This window comes from Thamnophis elegans, chromosome 1, assembly GCF_009769535.1.
Source record: "Thamnophis elegans isolate rThaEle1 chromosome 1, rThaEle1.pri, whole genome shotgun sequence".
Taxonomy (NCBI): Eukaryota; Metazoa; Chordata; class Lepidosauria; order Squamata; family Colubridae; genus Thamnophis; species Thamnophis elegans.
Window position 1 is genome coordinate 154,511,966 of NC_045541.1, and position 14,353 is coordinate 154,526,318.

The window sequence follows — 14,353 nt, forward strand, 5'->3', positions numbered from 1 at the left end:
ATACTAATACAGCTATTTTAGAATATTTAAGCATATTTTAGACCCAGGAGTATTCTTCAAAATACTATTCTTCACAATAATTGACTTTTGAAGTGAGCCTTAAACAAAAAAAGATTGAGAATAATTTCTTTAGGGGAAGAAAAATAACACAAACAAGAACCTTTTTTTTCCTCCTGCCCTTCATTTTACCTTTCAGTCATTAACAATATATTTAGATATGTTTAGTAACGATGTGTACCCAGATGTCTTTCAATTACCTATTTTGGTCACATTCTAAAGATTATTTATAACTGCTCTTTTCTGCAAGGCATTTGGCAAAATGGATTTCCAGTAAAACCAATTGCTTTATAAGAAAACAATGTTCAGCTCATCTAAATTAAACGAGCATTTAAATTTGAGTTGGAAACATTTTGGTGACTCACTATAAGCTTTCTCTCCCTTTTCCTCTCTTAAGTCATTATAAAAAGTAAACTGTTAGTGATAAAGCTATTTTGAATTGACCTTCATAGTTTGATTATATGTAAGGTACATCTACATTAAGTAATGCTTCCTCTATATGTTCTTCCCTTGCCACATGAGAGCAAGAGATATTATCTTGTTCAGTATTCTCCCACTTAGGAAGAACCCTCCTTTAGGAGGGCCAACAGAGTAAGAGACTATGCTATACTAATTACAGTGAAAGACTACAATGAAGTAAAGTAAAATCCTCTCTTAGTTATAAAGCAGGCTGGGTGTGTGGAACAGGCAGAGTGTGGAGCTAGTCACCATCTCTCAACTTAGATTGTAGAACTTCCTACCCTAAAGGTTGGTTCCTTCAAAAAACTAGCCAAAATGCTGGAGGAAGTCCAAGAATATATTATGTACTGGCTGAACTTTGACCAAACAGATCTTCCCCTTCCCCATGATATCCTCATGATCTCTTCTAGAAGATCCTCCAAAAACTATTCCAAAGGTGCTTTTTTCAAGAGGCAACTGGACTTTCTGGTTTTTCTTTGAAGACGTTTTGTTTCTCATCCAAGAAGCTTCTTCAGTTCCGACTGGATGGTGGTGGGGAATGGAATAAATCCAGTCAGAGCTGAAGAAGCTTCTTGGATGAGAAGCGAAACGTCTTCAAAGAAAAACCAGAAAGTCCAGTTGCCTCTTGAAAAAGCACTTTTGGGACAACAATGACCTGGATGACTGAGAATCTCCAAAAGACTACTTACTGAAGATTTAATAAGTAGATGTATTTTTATTCTTTTTTTTATTATGACTTTGCTACATTCCACCTGCGATATATTGTTAATAAATGACTTAGTCATTTCACTAAAACAAAGTCATTGACTGGTTTCACCAAAAAGAATGCTTAATCAAATCTGTTAACAATAGCAATATGGCAGCTACATTTGCACATGTGCAAAGATCGGGAAATGGTTGAAGACATTTTAAAGTGCATAATTACTGGTAGAAACAAAGTTGGTGATATATCATTTGTTATGAGGAATTAATATGAAATAGACATGAATTATTGTGACAATGAGTATGCTTATACAGAAATGAAAATACATTAAAAGAAATGTAAAATATGGTAAATAAAATAGGAATCAAGTCCTCGGACTCTAGAATACTGAAAGGTGGCTAAACATTGCCAGGTGCTTTATTGTTTAACTTTGAGGAGAACTATGGAATTGGGGAGGTGCCAAAGAACAAGAAAAGAATGCAGACTCTCCTTTTCAAGAAAGGGGGAAATAGAGAATCCCACTAAACCTAACACCAGTACCTGGTGTTAGAGACAGTAATAAAATGGGTCATTTGAAACCATCATGAAGATAATGCTATGATTTCTAAGAGTCAGCAAGATTTTGTAAAAAAATAATAATAATAGTAAGTCATATTAAAATAAAGCTTATTGTCTCCTTTAACAAAGTAAATACTTTGGTTGACAAGAGGAATGCTGTGGATATAAGCTACCTAAATTTCAGCAAACTTTAGGCAAGGTTCCACTTAATATTCTCAGTGACAAGTTGTTAAAATATGGTTTAGATCACGGGTGTCAAGCTTGATTGTATCATGCGACATATTGTTACTTTTGTGACTTTTTTGCCTTTGTGGAGCTGGGGTAGATGTGGCCAGCATGTCACACATGCGCCCCCAGGCCGCATAGCCTATTTTTCTTTGCTTTTTTCACATTCTTTCAAGTTGAAGCTGATTTGGAAAAATTTAATATAAAGAAGGACTGAAGATGGATAGGAAATGACGTTTAGAAGAAATATATTCTCGTTTTAGTTCTTTAAAATTGTAAACAAAATTCATCCACAGCTTTAAAAAAATATACTACAGGATAAAGGCTAGGTCCAGCACGCAACTTTCCCTTCCTTACTTCCAACAGGCTTGCTTAAGTTAAAGAGAAGCATTTGCACTTATAGCTTTGAAACAGCTATTTTTAAGAATTCAGCTCTAGATACATGTCCATCAACTTGAAGCCAAACAACTCCAACTTCTTGTCCTCATCCTCCTTTCTGCAGTAACTAACAAAAGAAACAATCAGCAAACTACTTGGCTTCGCTCAGTGTATTTTTCCATGCTAACTGGCTGGTCTTTCCAAGGATGCTCTCTGCTGCCAGGTTACCTACCAATCCTGCCAATTTTGAGATAAGGGTGATAGTTTAGGCTTTCTTAATAGTTTTTGTAGATGTAGTTGGCTCCTGCCTTATTCTCCCACCTTTCAATTTAGTTTTAAAATATATCCATAATTCATTCATTAATTCTCTCTCTCTCCCCCCCTCCCTCCCTCCCTCCTCCCTCCCTCTCTCTCTCTCTCTTTCACACACACACACACAAACTGATAACTAATTATAAAGAGACAGAAAAAGAGAAAAGGCAGTTCTCAGAAGAAATCCAATATTCTACTCTAGCTCATTCAACCAGTATAGAATAAAAATACTCCTATTCAAATCCCTATATAGTCCTGACATCTCAAGTTTTGTTAATCTGTTAATCTATTCCATAGGATTGTCTCAGAAATAAAATATCACAGGTGTTTCTTGAATTTCATAAGCAAAGAGCTGCAATGATTTCAAAAAGTAAAAGAATTATAAAGGAAACTCTGAGTTAATCCTTTAGTATTATTCTTTGGTGGCAGGAAAAAAGGAATAAACCATACAAAAGAGAAACATAATCAGTCCGTTTCAAAAGTCAGTAATAAGTAGTTGCTTATTAAACCTGTCTCTTTCATTACTTACCAACTTATCCAGAAGTTCCTGTTTATTCTTCCTCTTCAACATCTGTTGCATTTGTTCCTCCTTTTGTATAAGAAGCCGCTTCTGTTCTTTCTCCTGCCGTTCAACCTCCAGTGCCTCTTCCAGCTCCTCTTGTTCTCGAGACTAAGCAGAACCATAATAATTAATACTTCTGAGCTGAAACATGTTGAAGGTACAAGACTAGGGCAACAGAAAACCTGAAAAAGCAGCTAGTATCTACACTTAGGAAAAGTCAACTGTGGACATCAAGGACATTATAAAGTTTTTTGTATTTTGACACAGACGGGGATCTGATATAATCCTTTCTCATAACAAAATAGCATTTAAAGAATAAAAACTAGGGTATAAACCTTCGTTTCAGTTAAGTTATTTCATGAGCTTTTCAGACTAACGAAATAAAAGTACCAAGGTCCTATTTCCTTAAGAAATAGGCTAAATCTCATTGTCAAACATTCAAAACTAACAATAGAAATACGTCCAGATAATCTGCACCTCCCTTACTTGTTCAATTAAGGATTAGATTACATCCACGTTTCAAGAATTCTAAGCAAAGCTGGGAAGAGAAACCAAATATACTTATGTTTTTCCTTATATGTCATGAACACCTCAGTCTACTCCATTTTCCCTGGTGGTTTGTTGAAATGACAATGCAGTCATCTATATCCTATATCCTAAAGTCACCAGATAAAGGAACTCAAAAGATGGATTAGCGGATGGAACAGATGCATTTAAATATTTTGCTATGAATTACGTTGTTTCAATTAATTCAGAGGGAGAAATGACACAAGCAAGCCCTACACAACTTACCAATTTGATCTTATTTTTATGAATAACTTCTTTGTTTTCTTTCTGGTATATTTCCATTTTCTTTCTTATGCTTTCTACATCCACATTGTTGGTGAGGTTGAATACTGGATCCACATAGATTAAAAAAACAATGGAGAAGGGGAGGGGAGGACAGCTATATATCAGTAAACATTAAAAGCATTGCCTTTGTTCGAAGAATATTATTTCCTAAAATATTCCTATCTTTAAAATAATAGTTACTATTAGAAATTTTGGAATAAGCTTCTTCTAAAAATTGGTGATGAAATTATCACCTTCTACATTCACGTACTTTTATTTAAATTTTGTTTTGTCCTCAGTTATTCCATAATTCCACCAAGCAACAGCATATTTAATGTGGCCACTGCTGAAAAGATAGTCACAGGATTATACTGTGTGTGAAAAATGCAAAATTCAAGCATTCTCTAACATTTAACTGTACAGGAAAAAAAGCAAGTCTCTGAAAATGCAATGAATTTTTCAACAATACACATGCCAAAGTCTAGATCTGATTTTAATTTCCCCCCCATTATGTTTCTTATATAATGTCACATTATAATTTTTGGCTCAACCATACTTGAAATTCTTGGTAAAGTTCTAGTCACTGCCCAATTCTCATAAGAATATTGGGAAGCCAGAAAGGATGCAGAAAATAGTTCAGGTACAGACGTGTCTAGAACTAACCTTGCGGTCAGAATAAGGCAGCTACTTCTGATAGTTGAAGTTTAGAATAAAAAAGGCAGAAAATTGTTAAAGTTCACTGAAAAGTTCAGTTTGTTTCATTTTGGATTTTGCATAAGTATGCCAGAACGTCAGGTGAATTCTATCAAACAATCAAAATAAATCAAAAGAAGAATGGAATGGAATGAATAAAGTTTACTCTATTTCATTATTTCATAAACAAAATAATCCAACATGTGAAAAATATAGAAAAGCAATTGTCCAGTAGATTCTATAATGGGTTGTATCAATTTTCATCATAATAACCACCTTCTCCCATGTGGTTCTAATCCATTCTCCATCATGATAATTCACAGGCCTTAAATAATCTCTTTCACAATAATCTCTTTCATTGTGGAGGGGGGGGGAAGAGAAGAACTTGTGCTGTTCTCAGACACAGTGACATAAGCAAATAAAAATACTACTAATATGATAACTTCCTATTACTGGTGTGCAATATTGTGTCTTGTTGATGAGTTACCTAAAAATGGAAAAATAAGGCACAAAATAGAATGCAAGAGTGAGTGAATGAATGAATACTATCAATTAACTTTTTATCAGGGAACAGCATCTATGGAATGTTCTCAGAAGCAATTAACATAACTAGCTTTGAACACTCATGTGGCACCTACTCACAACTTAGCACTTCCAGTTAGGCTAGGACTGCAATTCCCAGAATACCCGTTTGCCACCGGGGAGAGAATATAATGACCATGAAGGCCCATTTGTTACTCTATTTCAGGAAGCAAATTTCTCAGGTTAACGTTAGTACAGATAACTGTTATGCAGAGAACTTAGAAAAGTCTTTCTTATGTGAGCACAACATACATTTCCAAATAAACCTATCTTAGGCCTTCCCAATCTGAAGGAGAAAGGAAAAAGAAGATAGACAAGTGTACTTCTGTCCATCTCTCTCTCATTTTTTATATGTTGGCCTGCCTTTAAGATGTTAAGATACAGCACAAATCTCATTGTTTTTAACACCACTTTCATATCTGGAAAAAAAAACCCTCAAAAATCAAAAGAAGAACATTCCAATTTAACTTGTAAGGCTGTGAGCATGGGATAGGTGTGTATGTATGCATTCAAAACCACTCAGCACAATAACTAGACAAATTTCTAATGTGGGGAGGGGGGATCAATCCAGCTGCGGCACAAATCTCCAACCACAGAGCTGGGTGCTCTACCTCACTCAATGTGCTACCTCACCAGAAGAGGGAGCTGCTGGTCTTTTGTTCAAGCTGTTTGGCACCACTGGTTCCAGAAATGGCCCAAAAGAATTACCACTTATCATCCACCAAGACTGGATGACAAAAAAATAATAACAATCATTGTACTTCAACTCACTGTATAAGGTTTCCCAGTCTGAATTGGCTCTTCAGAATTGGAATGACTTAACTTCTGATCAATATGACATTTGTACTAGCTTCATGCTAATTAATTAGTGTGTTAGCTCGCCTTCCTGCCTGATCATATCTGATATCAGCTTTGCTTCACCTGTGTCAGCTCTCTTGTCCAATGATGACCAGTAAATGCTTGCTTGCTTGTTTGTTTCAATGTATATACCATCCATTTAGCCTGGAGGTATCGCTGGGAAGCTTACAATCATTAAGAACAAATGGAAATATTAAAAATAAAAATAATAAATAACATCAGTTTAAAATTAGCTTTAGGGAAGGGAAGGAACACAATATGATGCATAGGAAGGGCAGGGGAGGGGGAGGAGGTGGGGTCTTATCCACTCGATTAACTACCTCCATAATGATGCATCCCCATTGGGGTCCCAGGCCAGTTGGCAGAACCAGGTCTTCAGGCCCTTTTGGAAGGTCAAAAGATTGGGTGCAGATTTCACCATGAATGACATAATGTTCCAAAGGGGAGGAGCCACATCTGAAAAGGCTCTTCCCCTGCCAGCTGGAATTCCTTGACCAATGGAGTCTACTGCATGCCCCTAATGCCAATACAGCTAACCCATCTATCTTGGTAACCTGGATCCATGCTATGAAGGGCCTTAAAGATGATAAACAACACCTTGAATTGGACCTGGAAGCAAACTGGCAACCAGCTCATGGAACAGCAGTGTGCTTCAAGCTCTTGGGAAGCCTATATCAGTGCTTCAAGAACTGTTCTCATGGCTGCATCCTGTGCCCACTGCAACATCTAGATAGAGTGTACTTCAAGAGTAACCTCATGTGGAGTGCACTGCAGTAGTCCAAGCAACACATGACCAGGGCTTGAGCGATTGAGCCCAGGAATTTATGACAGCTTGATTATTTTTTTGAATACAAGAAGAAACAGGACTATTGAAAGTAAAATAAATAATAGTGGCACTGCAAGTCACCAACCTTGTCAGATAATTTGTATTCACACTAATTTGTTTACTATCGCCCCCCCCTTCTTTTTATGATATAGTTAAGAGCAGGGGCAGAAACAGAAAGAAAAAAGTAAACAAGTAAAATTACCACACAAAGCTAATAGATCCAGGGGATTTTTTAGTGGGAAAGGTTTGGGGACACATGGCCCCAAAGGTCATGCATATCTCGCCACCTATAGTCAGATAACTGCTGTGAAGGGTAAGGAAAGGGGGATTTGATTGGAATATGCAGACTAAAAGCTCACTGGAGTATAGCCATAAATAGATGGAAGGCATTAAATATTAACAAGACCTCAAAGAGCACATACGCCTCTCCCCTATTAACACGCCTTGGTCTCCAATGCAAGAAAGATCCTATTTCCCACCCAATCCGTTAGGTCAACATTCCCCAATGAGAATGCTGTCTTACAACTGCCATCAAAATGGGACAGGCCCCAAACCATAGCATCTGTAGGCTTAAAATCCAACAAAGAAGGAGAAGAAAAAGAGAGAGAGAGAGAGATTTCATCTTGCTCTTTAACTTCTGCCTTTTGCATTGCCAAAATGGTACACAAGGTCAAATGTGTCAAGCCCTCCGGGCTACTGTACTTAAAGAAGCAAGAAGATGAGAAGGGGTACATATGGCTACTGTCATGGTGAATAAAGGCAAAGGGAAGCCAAGATTAAGAACTGAACGGTATTTCTTTCCCCTTTTCTTCCAGGGAGTTTTTCTTTTGCAGTCCCAGCAATAACCTATAAAGCATTTTTATAACCACATTTGCGGTACATGTTTCCCACCATACCACAACCCATCCCTACTCTGACTACTAGAAACATTTATTAGCCAGATACATCCCTCGAATTGAAGAGCTCTTGATTAAAAATGCAAAGAGAAAGTAATTAGCCAATCATCAAGTGCTCCAATAAAGATCAGTGTAGAGAGGCTCAGCTTTAACGTTCAATGAGGCTGGCAGGAAATAAAAGCATGCAGGGCATCTAATATGCACACATTAGAACTTACCAATTTCTTCTACTTCTTCCAGGAAATCATTGTATTCTGCTAAACTGGGGAAGTCATCCTCTCTTTTATTGTATCTTTGCAAAGAGACATACAAAAAAAACCACACACACACAATAGGATTACATCTGGGCATTCAAAAATATAAACTTCTGACATTCTTTCCTCAGCCTTTTTGAGAAGCTGAGCATTCAGATTTTATCTAAACTGATCTTTCCTGAACTTTGAGTGAGTCAGCAGCTAATAAAAATGCTTCCCCAAAGTCAACAGACTACAGCAATGACAAATGGGTAGAGGATCTAAAGAGCTAAGAAAACTATAATCTCAATTAATGTCATTTCATTTAAAGGTGATATGCCTTGAAAAAGATCATATAAGCCAGAGACCAGGTAATGTCTCATAGTTTTAAATGGTTATGGTAACTTTTATAGCTAAAGAGCAATAAAGGGGAGGGGGAGTAAAACAATACCATTTTTGCTAGATTTTATGCTCAGAAACCTGCTTGTTTTTGATTAATCCCATGTAATAACAATAGCAATAGCACTTAGACTTATATACCGCTTCATAGTGCTTTATAGCCCTCTCTAAGTGGTTTACAGTCAGCATATTGTCCCCGACAATCTAGGTCCTCATTTTAAGGATGGAAGGCTGAGTCAACCTTACACCAGTGAGAATTGAACTGCTGGCAACTGGTAGAATTAGCCTGCAATACTATATTTTAACCAGTGCACCCCCATGGCTCCTGTGGTGGGACTGTCTCATCCCAGAGGGACTGGCATAGGCACCTGAGTCCACAAAGGAGGTTTCAGCCAGGATATTCCAGCTGGCGGGGTCCAGGAGAAGAGCTTTCTCTGTTCTTGCTCCTGTCTGAAACGTCAAGAATTGACATTTCCTGCCTGAAATATTTACATATGGAATGATATTTATGCACAAATCAGGTGTCTTTGTTTCTTTGTAATATGAGAAACCAGAAAAAATACCTTCCTGGGCAACTTTATTGAGATCCAAGATAAGAATATTTTGCAAATATTTTAAACAAAGCCTTTTCACAAACATGGCTAAAATGAATTTGGAAGTTGGCACAAACAAAAAAAAGGTGGATTCTCTTAATTGAGACTTTCTGATACTTACATTTTCAGCACCTTCTTACGGATTTCCACCTCCTTGTCAACAGCTGGATCCTCAAAGAGTTGTACTCTGAAGTTGCTCTTCCGCAAAGGGGTATCACACTCTTGGCAATTCCCAGATCCCCGAACAAACAGCAGGTCCACACAGCTTTCACAACTGAAAGAGAAAAACCACTTAATGCTAAAAATAAATAAGTAATAAAATAGACAGGTGGTCCAGTAGATAGCTTCATATTCATGTTTTCTATTTATATTCAGAGGGGAGGGGGGACATAAATCTATGCCTGAAAGAAAAGAATAACACATTTTACAGATGTGAAAGATTCCAGAGAAACAATAATCCAATTACTTGGTATAAGCAGTGGCTTAAGCATTCATCACAAAAAGATGAAATCAATATGGCTGATGAAGGACTCTCTCTCCCCTTCTCAAGAACCAGCAAAGGGAGAAATGTTCAGAAAGTGCTTTTTACAATCTTGAGACAGAGATAGTGACCCAAAGAAAGGGAATTGTAGAAGATCCTCAATTCTACAGTATTGTAAGCAAAGAGGGTTAAAAATTTCATTTACTTCTCACTGTTAAGTAAGTCAACCCAATTCATACTTCCAGGGGTATTCTCATTCGAGATTTTGTATTTCTCCAAAAACTGTGTGATATATTCTTGATCTAAGCCAGGGCTATCAAACTCCCGGCCCATGGGACAGATGCATCATGTGCTGGTCATGCCCACGCCCAATTTAGTAAAGGGGAAACAGGTCCCAATAGGTCACATGACAACGTGAGTTTGACAACCCTGATCCAAACTAAATAAAAAGAACAAAATCTGTACTCAAGTACAATGGGAATAAAAACGTGTATTTCGCCATAAGAAAATTGATTGTTCCTACTGACACAAATGGAAGTTTTCATGTTTCCCTTAAAAAGAATTTGAGACGTAATGTTGTTGTTTTATTAAAATAGGTGCATTAACCTCTACTAGAGATTTAATATGTTCCTTGTTTCTACTTCTTTTTTAATCAAAAATGTGCCTTTATAGACCAGCAGTACAAGGTCCGTCTCTTTGGAAGTCAAACACAGTAAAATAGTAGGGGCTGCCCGAAGTCCATAGATTCATCTATACCTGACATAGGGGAAGAAATTGAACCTGTATAAAACTTTGCAATGTAAACTGCTCTTGGCTCCCTGTTTTAGATAGTCTGTTACTCCTTTCTTCCAAACCATTTTTTTTTTACTGCAATTTCCCTAATAGTCAATATTCTGGGATCATTCTGAGTATTATAGTATTATCACCTAAACTCTAAGATTTATTTTACTTTGCAAATCTTGAAGATCATTAATATCTCCCTCATAATTGAGGCGATGAAGAGCACAGTTTTACCTGGGGGAAGTATTTCAGTCAGTGAAACTTGAAGTGACAGTGAAAGGGATACCGCACAAGCTCCTCTCCCAAAAGGAGAGGTTGCTCTGTCTTCTGAATGTGAAATGGCACTTTTTTTTTGTAAAAGCCAGTCAAAGACAGGGAACACTCCTCACCTCTGGTCTATAAAATGAAAACTTGCACAGCAACAGCTAGTTTCAGAAGGTCATAAGAAAGCTAGTTAGACTAGATTTCAGGAGGAAGCAAAACTCTTGAAATATGCAATTTCAAATACTCAAATCAGTACCGACTAAATCATCATCTACTATTTTAGCCCAGGGAAATTGGAAGAAAAATAACTTGATCCATGAATATCAACATACAGAACTTCAACAACTTACAGAAACCAATTTGTATACATTATACAAAAAGCTAAATATCTGTTCTGACCTAAGCTTCCCAAGAGCATGAAGCAAACTCCTTGTCCAGAGCCGAGGTGGTGCAGTGGTTAGAGTGCTGTACTGCAGCCACTTCAGCTGACTGTTATCTGCAGTTTGGCGGTTCAAATCTGACCGGCTCAGGGTTGACTCAGCCTTCCATCCTTCCGAGGTGGGTAAAATGAGGACCCAGACTGTGGGGGCAATATGCTGACTCTGTAAACCGCTTAGAGAGGGCTGAAAGCCCTATGAAGCGGTATATAAGCCGAACTGCTATTGCTATTGATAAAACCCCCTTTTATTAATTTACTGTGAATTCTGCTCATTCACATCCAGCAAAGTCTTTCAAGGGAGGATTTACAGTCACAGAGCTTATCTGGCTTGGAGAGCTGACAGCCAATATCTGAAAACTTGGCAAGGAGTCTAGGAGAGTCATGAACCAATTAAGCAAACTAATTTTCTCCATAGTGAGGGGGGAGGAGTATCCAGAATGGGTTGACCTTATCCTCTCGTGATTGGTTTGAGTCAGATAAGCTCTTTGGGCTCCGCCCCCTGGAAGTGAGCCTGCCCAGTTTTCTGACTCAAAACGATCGTGAGAAGTTGCTCATTCGAGAGCTCCAGGAATTTACTAGGATCTAAAGGAAAATTCATTTGGACCCGTCGAGTTTTGCCTCCCTGCTTCACACACAGCCTCCTCCTGCAGGATTGGGACTGCCACTAGCCCCCCTGGGGCGGCAGGCTGCCCTGGACACTGAGGACATCCGAAGACTCTCAGTGAGGAGCTTGGCCGGGCAGCAGGAGGAAGGGCAAAGCCTCTAGCAGGCAGCCCTAACCAGGAGGACGGGCAAAAGCCTCTAGCAGGCAGCCCTAACAGCTGAGGCTTGTAAGAGCTGGAGATTTGACTCACCCCAATCAAGGGAAAGGTTGCACCTCTCCAGACCTCCAGTAATTTACAAAGGATTAAAGAAAATAAACTTGGACCCGGCGAATCCTGCCTCCCTTCATCGCACACAGCCTCCTCCTGCAACGACTGGATTGCCACAAGCCCTCTGGGGCGGCACGCTGCCCTGGCCATTGAGTGAGATGGAGTCACTCTGTGAAGACCGTTGCCGGGCAAGCAGGAGAACCGGGCACACATGCCTCCTAGAGGCAGCCCTTGATGAGAGGCTTCTCAGGAGCAGAAGCTCTCCTCCGCTCCCCTCAGCCACGAGGGTTTTTAAAAAGGAAAACCTGTGCTGGCAGCTATCACCAGTGGACAAGGTGAGAGCCGGAAAGGCTCTAAAACAGCTGCGGGAGATGAGCGGCAGCCGCATGGCAAGCCTGCAAAGGCAAAAGCCATTTCCATGTGCTCCAGCAAAGAGGAGCCTTTTGAATTTGGAGCCGGGGGCCATCTTGAAGCCACGTGGTCCAAGATGGCGGCCCCCAGCAGCTCAGGAGGCCGGCAGGACAACAACCACCACTTGAGGAGACCTACAAAGGTGAGAGACGATCGCAGAGGCATTAGCCAAGAGCGAGGGAGGCAGCAAAGGGCCAAAAGGAGGCCTATCAAGGAGTTAAAGAGGCAGGTGGTGGATCAATCCCCCCCCCAAGCCTACTTCCTTGTTGAATCACAAAGGCAGCTGCCACAAGGCTTGCAGGAAGAACCACCCCCTTCCTACCTTTCTGGCTGCCAAGTAACAGGAGAAGGCTTCCTCCATAAGAACATTCTCCTTTAATTAGGAGACAGAGCGGGAGGGGCGAGAGGCTGACCGGCATCCGTAGCAGGCTGTGTTTGTCATGGCTAATTCTTGATTCCCCCTTAAGAAAACTCTCCTTTAATTAGGAGACAGAGCGGGAGGGGCAAGAGACTGATGGGCATCAGTAGCAAGTTGTGTTTGCCATGGCTAATTCTTGATTCCCCCTTAAGAAAGCTCTCCTTTAATTAGGAGACAGAGCGGGAGGGGCAAGAGACTGATGGGCATCAGTAGCAAGCTGTGTTTGCCATGGCTAGTTCTTGATTCCCCCTTAAGAAAGCTCTCCTTTAATTAGGAGACAGAGCGGGAGGGGCAAGAGACTGATGGGCATCAGTAGCAAGCTGTGTTGTCGTGGTTAATTCTTGATTCCCCCTTAAGAAAACTCTCCTTTAATTAGGAGACAGAACGGGAGAGGCGAGAGGCCTACTGGCCCCAGTAGCAAAAACTGTGTTTTGTTTTGTTAATCCCAAGCCGGCAGCCCCCTGCAGCCTGGAAAAACGCAGGGGGGGGGGAGAATATTCAGCCCAGCTGCTAAAGTGCAGCTCCCAATGGAGCCCCCAATCAGGTTACTGAAGACCTTCCAAGGGTGGGGGTGACTAGGCAAACGGCTAATGCAATACAATACAATACTATGCAATACAATAGCAGAATGGGAAGGAACCTGCAGGCTTTCTAGCTCAATCCCCTGCCCAGGCAGGATATCCTATACCATCTCAGACAAATGGCTTCCTATGGTTGATTAGGCTGACTCTGTAAACCACCTAGAGAGGGCTGAAAGCCCTATGAAGCGGTATATAAATCTAACTGCTATTGCTATTGTCATTGCCACCCAACAGCTTCTTAAAAACTGTTGGGGCTCTCACAATGTCTGGAGGCATGCTGTTCCACTGATTAATTGTTCTAACTGTCATGAAATTTCTCCTCAGCTCTAAGTTGCTTCTCTCCTTGTTTAGTTTCCACCCATTGCTTCTTGTTCTGCACTCAAGTGCCTTAGAGGATAGTCAGGCAGCCTCTTCTCTGTGGCAACCCCAGAGATATTGGAACACTGCTATCACGTCTCCCCTAGTCCTTCCTTCCAGTAGACTAGACCTACCCAGTTCCTGCAACCGTTCTTCATAGGCTTTAGTCTCCAGTACCCTGATCCCCTGTTGCCTTCTCTGCACTCTCCTTAAGAGTCTCCACATCTCTTCTACTCATGGGGACCAAACTGAGTGCAGAATTCCAAGTGTGGCCTCCCAAGACCTTAAAAAGTGGGATTAACACTTCATGGGAGCTTGATTCTATTCCTCTGTTTATGATGCCAAAAACTGTGTTGCTCTTCTGGCAGCTGTTGCACACTGCTGACTCACATTAAAGGGGTTGTCCACTAGGACTCCCAAGATCCCCTTCACAGTTACTACTGTGGAGCAAGGTATCCTGTACCTGTGCACTTCACCTTCATTGCCTAAAGGTAGAACCTTACTTCCTTGAATCCCATTTTCCCTAGGTAGTGCCCAATGTTCAAGGGTATCAAGATCCTTCTGTAGCTTTAGCCTGTATTCTGA

At 40.1% G+C, this 14,353-nt stretch overlaps 1 protein-coding gene across 1 annotated transcript in view; it reads right to left on the reverse strand.

The window, feature by feature from the left end:
- Nucleotides 1-14,353, reverse strand: part of MNAT1 (MNAT1 component of CDK activating kinase) — a 113,153-nt gene that overhangs the window by 56,517 nt on the left and 42,283 nt on the right. Inside the window, exons 2-5 of the mRNA XM_032235788.1 lie at nt 9,287-9,439; nt 8,159-8,232; nt 4,047-4,150; nt 3,222-3,362 (exon numbers count right to left, since the gene is read on the reverse strand). Coding sequence (XP_032091679.1) covers nt 3,222-3,362; nt 4,047-4,150; nt 8,159-8,232; nt 9,287-9,439 — 472 coding nt within the window. The remainder of the gene's footprint in view (nt 1-3,221; nt 3,363-4,046; nt 4,151-8,158; nt 8,233-9,286; nt 9,440-14,353) is intronic.